This window comes from Petaurus breviceps, unplaced genomic scaffold, assembly GCF_028583685.1.
Source record: "Petaurus breviceps papuanus isolate PSGF00001 unplaced genomic scaffold, PetGlider_PUasm1.0 218, whole genome shotgun sequence".
NCBI lineage: Eukaryota > Metazoa > Chordata > Mammalia > Diprotodontia > Petauridae > Petaurus > Petaurus breviceps.
Genome location: NW_027185872.1, coordinates 1519014 through 1525740, shown reverse-complemented (window position 1 = coordinate 1525740; position 6727 = coordinate 1519014). Strand labels below are relative to the sequence as shown.

General features: G+C 44.0%; 1 protein-coding gene across 2 annotated transcripts in view; it reads right to left on the bottom strand.

The window, feature by feature from the left end:
* Positions 1-3987: 3987 nt before the first annotated feature.
* Positions 3988-6727, bottom strand: part of AGR2 (anterior gradient 2, protein disulphide isomerase family member) — a 14410-nt gene continuing 11670 nt past the window's right edge. For both annotated transcript variants that reach the window (XM_069094394.1, XM_069094393.1), the window contains exons 6-8: positions 6156-6219; positions 5569-5652; positions 3988-4242 (exon numbers count right to left, since the gene is read on the bottom strand). In XM_069094394.1, the coding sequence (XP_068950495.1) occupies positions 4193-4242; positions 5569-5652; positions 6156-6219 (198 nt within the window). In that variant the 3' untranslated portion in view covers positions 3988-4192. The remainder of the gene's footprint in view (positions 4243-5568; positions 5653-6155; positions 6220-6727) is intronic.

Below are 6727 nucleotides of genomic sequence, written 5' to 3'. Positions count from 1 at the left end.
GCCATGACATCCCCATTCTGCAGAGGAGGAGGTTGAGGTTCAAGAAGGAGAGAATGAACTTAGGATGATCGCAGCTTCTCACCCAGCACTCAGGCCCTTTCACACACATCCCTCCCTTTGGACACACAGACTGGACACGAAATATTGGAATGGTTTGGGATGGAAGGACCCTGAAGAGGTGGCACACATTTCCCTGCCTTCCCCCAAAGAGCAGCTGAACACAAGTCTTCCCTCAATGACGCTGCACCATTGTCATGACTATGAATTATTACCAGCCACAGCGATCCACAGAGTCCCGGGAGGGGGTGCCACTTGTTCCTATACCCAAGGGCTCCAGACACCTTTTAGAGATTGCTCTGTCTCTCCTCCCCTTCCTGCATCACTGGCCACCTGCTGCACATTCCAGACCCTCCACTTTGCAGTTTCTGGTCTCCTACACACTGTAGAACTGGAAATTCAGGTTTGTTAGATTGTGTAAAGGAAAAGCAATTAGACCTAGAATCTGATCTTTGACTATGGCATTTGAGTTTTAGTGGGGGTTAAGTGAGACGTTTGTGTCTTGCCTGTTGTGGTCAGTCCTGTCCCAAGCTGGCTTCTGGCCTAAACTCTACCCTCTACTAACTTGTAGATGGGAAGATAGGACCTAGAGCTGGAGAAGGCCTCAGAGAACATCGAGGCCAATCTTCTCATGCCTAGGTAGGGACACTGTGGCCCAGAGAGGACAAGTTTTGGCCTAAGGTCACAAAGTAAAAGGCAATGAGAGGCAGGTTGGCATCCCAGGCTTTTGGCCAGAGTGTTATAGAGCCATGAAGCCTGGATTGGGAGTCAGGAAAGCAGACTAAAATCCAGCCTCTGGCACCCACCACTTGTGTGTCCTTGGTCAAGGAATGTGGGGTCTCTGAGCTGTAGTTTCTTTATCTATCTGTCTACACATGTGTGTATGTATGTTTGTATATATACATGCATTTACAAATACATATATAAATATATAACGTACATGCATATTTATATTCTATATATAATTATATCATACATAATATATATATGTATATGTAGTTTGGACCAGATGCCCTCTCAGGCCCCTTCTGTGTCTAAGCCACTTCATCTTTCTGGGTGAAGGTATTGGCCTAAGGCCCTGTCCTCAAATTCTAGTATTTGGTTGCATTTGTACACTTTTGGGGAGAGGTGTCCCACTTGATAGAAAGTAGAAAAATTGGGACAGATTATGAATCACTAGCTTTGTGTCTCAGTGCGCTTTCCTAAATTCTGGTCAGGGGACCTTCCACCCTGGTAGGACTGGCCCCTTGCGGGAGGGGGAATCTTCCCTGTGTGATCCCCTTGCCCTGGAATTACCCTCCTTTGGATGTTCTGAGGGATGCTCTATCTAAGGGCCTAGGGACAGCCACCAGGGATGCCTGCCCTGGATGCAGTGGGGGCTAAAGCGGCTTTTTGTGGGAAGGTTTGGAGCCTTTGTGGAGGGCAGGGAAGAGGCCAGCTCCAGCATTAGCACCTGATGTGGTCTCTCTAAAAGGGATGACTTGGGTTCCTCTGCAGCTCTGCCCCTTTCCTCTCCCTCCTGTGCCCACCACCACCAGCCAACATGGCTGAATTGTGTGGGGAAGAGGGGATGGATGCCTTCTGGGGCGTTTTATTTTCTTTGGTTCCTGCTTGTCACGGTGGATGTCTTGTTAACCAGCAAACAGAAAGAACATTCCATTTTGGGTCAAATTAAATTGATCAACAAGCATTTCAAGTTCAAAACTAATTATCATGGTTGACTATGTAGGGTTTGTAAGGAAGCTGCTGCGGGCCAAGTGCTTAGGGACCATCAGGCTTATTCATCATACAGTGGAAATGCTGCTGCTTCTGGAGTCAGAAGACATAGGGTCAAATCCCATACCTTCTGCTGCCTACTAGGGTGACCTTGGGCAACCCATCCTCTCTGGGCCTCAGTTTCCTCATCTCTACAAGAGGGAGATTTCCAATGTATGTTTCAGCTCTCATCCTATTAACATGTCTGTATTCTTTCTCTTTTTACTACAACCTTGTTAATAATAAAAAATAATAAACATGCAAATACAGATACAAGAACTTGAAAATTTTTACATGAAACCAAAAACTCCCATTACAAATCATGTATTTAGATCTGGTGGGGATAGCAGAAGCTAGCCAATCCAAATCTTGTATATTACAAATGAAGAAAATGAAGCCCATGGGGGGAAGGGACTGGCCTATGGTCACACAGGCAGGGTTTGAATACAGAACCTTTCTCCTTAGTGCCAGGAGCATGGGATAAATAACTCAGAACAGGAGACAGGCCCCAACCATTTCGGTTTTCAAAAAGGGAAAGACTGATACTTCAGACCATAGACTGGATTGTTGAATGGACAATTTGGGAGTGTGTAGAAGGAAAGAGGTGATTGCTATAAGTTAGCATGGATTTATTAAGGACAAATCATGTCATGCATGCTTCTTCTTTTGTGAGTTCCTCCTCCCCCTCCTTAGAGCCATGAGGGATGGTCACATGCTCCACCACCCATAAATCCAAGGATTAGAAAGATGACCTTACTTCCAGTGAGTGCTGAAAAATGAAGGAAGAACCGAGAGGATAGGGCCAGCCAATCCAACTTGGACCCAGTCACAAACCTTCCCAAGAGAAGGTCATCCGCCCTTTGCTTAAAGGTCTCCAGTGGCGGGGAACCCTGGCATCCCAAAGCAGGCCATTCCACTTTGGGATAGCTCTGGTTGATAGGAAGGTTTTGTTTGTTTTTTGTTTGTTGTCTGACATCCAGCCTGGACTTCCTTCTCTAAAACTTCTACCCGGTACTCCTGGTTCTGACCCCTTCAGGGCCAAACAGGACAGGTGTAACCCTCTTCCTTGTGAAGGTCCTTTAAATATTTGAGAGCAGTTTTGATGACTTCCTTAGCCTTCTCTTCTCTAAGCTAAACATTTGCTAATCCCTTCAACCAATATTCACCAATCTGAATTTTAGTTCTCTCTCCGTCTGGTTCACCCTCTTCTGGACACTCTCTGGCTTGTCAATGTCTTTCCTAAAATGTGTAGCCCAGATCTGAACACTATATAACCTAGTGTGGTCTAACCAGGGCATAGGACAGAAGAGCTACCACTTCCTTATTCCTAGACAGCAAGCCTTAATGAGTTCCTTGTGCAGCTTAGTGGTGCAGTAATAGTGCAGGACTTAAGAGTAAGGAAGACTGGAGGTCAAATACTTTTCAGACAGTAGCTGTGGGATCTCAGCAAATCACTTGACCTCTCTGAGCCTCAATGTCCTCATCTGTAAAATGAGGGTAATATTAACACATACCTCCTGGGGTTGAAGTGAGGATCACATGCACTAACATGGGGAGTGCACCTTGGCAACTTTAAGAGCCATAGAGATTCTAGTTGATAATCCCAATGCATCTCTTTTTGGATGCGCCATCATACAGTTGACCCAAATGGCCTCTTTGTCCTAATCCTCCATATTCAAAGGTATAATCCTGGTGATGCTGATGAGAGCCGAGGTCCTCTCTACAAAGACAAGGTCACCAAGTCTGGTTTATATTTCAGTCAAGCCTATCATTTTGTCAGCCTTTGAGACCCATGTTGCTTCAGCTGTGTTTTTACCATGACCCACGACTAAGTTGGCATAGTATTCCATGCTCTATGCATCACTGTCAATGTATATAATTTCATCAGACTGGGAATACACACACTGTACATCACAAACCTAAGATGACTTCATTGTTTTACAGAATTGCCTGGGATCAGCCAGCAGGCAAGTAGCAAAGGCAGGCTCTGAATCAATGCTTGAGTCTCCCAGACTAGCATGTTCTCTGCTATGGAGCATACCTAGATGTACAATAAATGTTATCTGATTATACAAGCAACCCTATCCACATTTCAAGGGAGAAATCTGTCTTTCAAAAATGACACCTTCAATACTCAAAAAAAAAAGATTTATTAAAAAAAATAATCATGGCTTACTGTTATGGAATGCTCCTTTTTTCCCCTCAACTAATGCATTAACACCAAGTACAAAACAATGTTGCTGTAGAAACATTAAGCCATAATCCTAATTCTGTACATAGACCAGTGTTTCTGTGTTTCTCAACAAGAATCTGCCTGATCTCTTCAATACTCCAAAATCCATGACTGAACACAGAGAGGACAGAAGTGTCGATCTTTCCTTTACAATTCGGTCTTCAGTAACTTCAGGGCTTTCTTCATGTTGTCAAGCACTAAAGAGAAAAAGATGAAAACATAGATGAAGTAGGTAGGCAGTGGCTTCACTGTCAATAAGGAGATGCAGGTGTGTTCAGAGAAATATGGAAATTTTGTTGGTTACAGTTTTAGTACTGGACTTGTGGGGAAAATATGTGATAAAATCAGAAAAGGGGTTGTGTTACCAAAAATCAGTTTGTACTGGTAATTGTTCTCCAGGCTCTCTATTATCAAAACTTAGTTCCATTGGCAGAAAATGTTTAAGGCCGATTTAGAATTTATCTTTCAAATGTACCTTTTTAATGTTGACCAAAGGGCCAAAATAAGACATATCAAGATGGGCAATGGGTATTATAGAAAGAAAAGGAAGTTGTGAATGGGGCTGTAATGACTGCTCCCTGCTGCCACTCCCCTAAGGACAGTCCCCATTACCTTTACTCTGTAGCCAATTCATAAAATGTACCAGCAGGCTGCCTTGGTCTCCCCCTCCCCTGCCCCTCCCCGCCCCAAGTGCTCATTGACATAACCTTTCCCCCTGAGATTTTCTCAGTGGAGCATTCAGATTTGTGTCAGTTCATATAAAAACATACAGAATAGGAATAGATCATGTTTTCCCTTAATTTCTAGGTGGGTGTTACACTGGCATGGAGTGTCTCACCAAGATCATATGATACCATAATGCTTCATTTTATGTAAATGGAAAGAGACAAAGTTTTGCTCTGATCAGAAAACAGCAGAAAAACCAGAAATGTGGTTGGAAGAGAAATGCTCTAAGAGGGAGGATGGGGAGGAAATGCGTTGCCTTCTCTGATTATCTTTTGTTCTTCTTGAAGCCATTCACATGTCAGTTGGGGAGGATCTTGGACCCAAGTATGATTTCTTTACCATACTTCTTGGGTTTCTTTGTTTTTAATTTTTAAGGTAGAGGCCCTAAAATGTCTTGTAGAGAAAATACAAGTGACCAATCAGAAGTGAAATAGGCACAAAGAACTTTCTGAGTCTAAGTCAGATATTTCTCTGGAACCACGCCCTTCAGATTAGCATGAGAGGTAGTTCAAACAATAAAGCTAAGACAGTCTGACTGGCTTTGGTTGATTTCTAGTCTAGGTACAGTGACCCATAGCCTTCATGGATGAACATTAAAAACAAAGAAACAAACAAAAGATATCAGCTTCTCCATATCACTGGGAGGATTTTGGAAACATCTAAATAAAGAATCACAGAATGTTAAGAGAGTTGAAAGAACATCTATTTCTATCGCCCATAGTGCTTTCTGATTTCTCCTGCTCCCCCCTCTTGCTACATCTCCCTCTGTCCCTTCCCTTGCCCTGGGTAATACATACACAGTGGAGTGTCAGCAGGTTCATAAGCATAGAGTCGGTTGGAGTATCTCCCGGTAATATCTGCTCTAACTGTCAAGGACGGATCTGCAGAGGAAAACCAAAGGCCAGCTCAGTTTCCAAGTAGCCCCTTTTAGGGAAAGAAGCCCCAATAAGCATTTCCTATAAAAGGCACTCTGACTGGGAGGGTCATCCAGAATCAAACAGTGCCTCCATCCAGCCTAGCACTGATCCTCTGGAAGGCAGGAGCCAGGACAAGTTAAGGAGAGTTAACTGGCCAGTGCCAGATGGCACACAGTCTCTAGATACGCCGAATTAGCATGTCGACGTCTCTAGATTTTACTGAGAGTCATGCCCAGTTCTCTCAAACAGCTGCCTGGGAGTTTTCTGGACTTGGCATGGGTTTGTGCACCTTCAGCTCAAGGCTCTTTTTCTAGTGAGAATCAGGGAAAGAGGAGGAGTTTGGAAGGACGGCATCGTCCCATTCCTCAGTCATGTCATTCCCCACCATCTCTGTTATATTGCGCCACGACTGAATATTTCAGCAAGGATGGCATGCTCAGAAGTGATGAACAGGGCCCAGTGCCTACCCACAAACATGATCCGAGGGACGTACTGGCCGTCAGGGGACAAGTGCTTATCGGTGGTTTCATACTGTAATTTAGAAAGAACAATTAGTGTTCTAGGTCACTTCTCCCCTAGTTAATAAAGAGTCTCAAACATCACCAGGTGCCCGTTAGGTGGCTAGTAATGGAGGAGGGGTTATGGCCTATAGAAAATAAAGCATGAAATGCCACTCCATGCCTATAAGCAGTACAATTTAGCTAGAGAGGAGAGATGCATCTGCCTATAAAAGCTGGAGAAAAAAACTAGAGCCTATGTGTCACTTGTATAGAACTCAGGTGCTTCTAATGTGCTCTATTGTGCAGGATAATCATGTCTACTGAGAGATAGAGGGGAAACCTGGGTTCAAATCCTGAAATGATTTCCTGCCTGGGTGAGTTTGGGCAAGATATTTCATTTCTCTGGACCTCTAAAATGATGGGATTGGACTAGATGACCTCTGCAGTCCAGAACCTTCCAGTTCTAGATTTCTGATCCTCTGCTTTCTTTCTCTTCCTTCCTTCCTTCCTTCCTTCCTTCCTTCCTTCCTTCCTTCCTT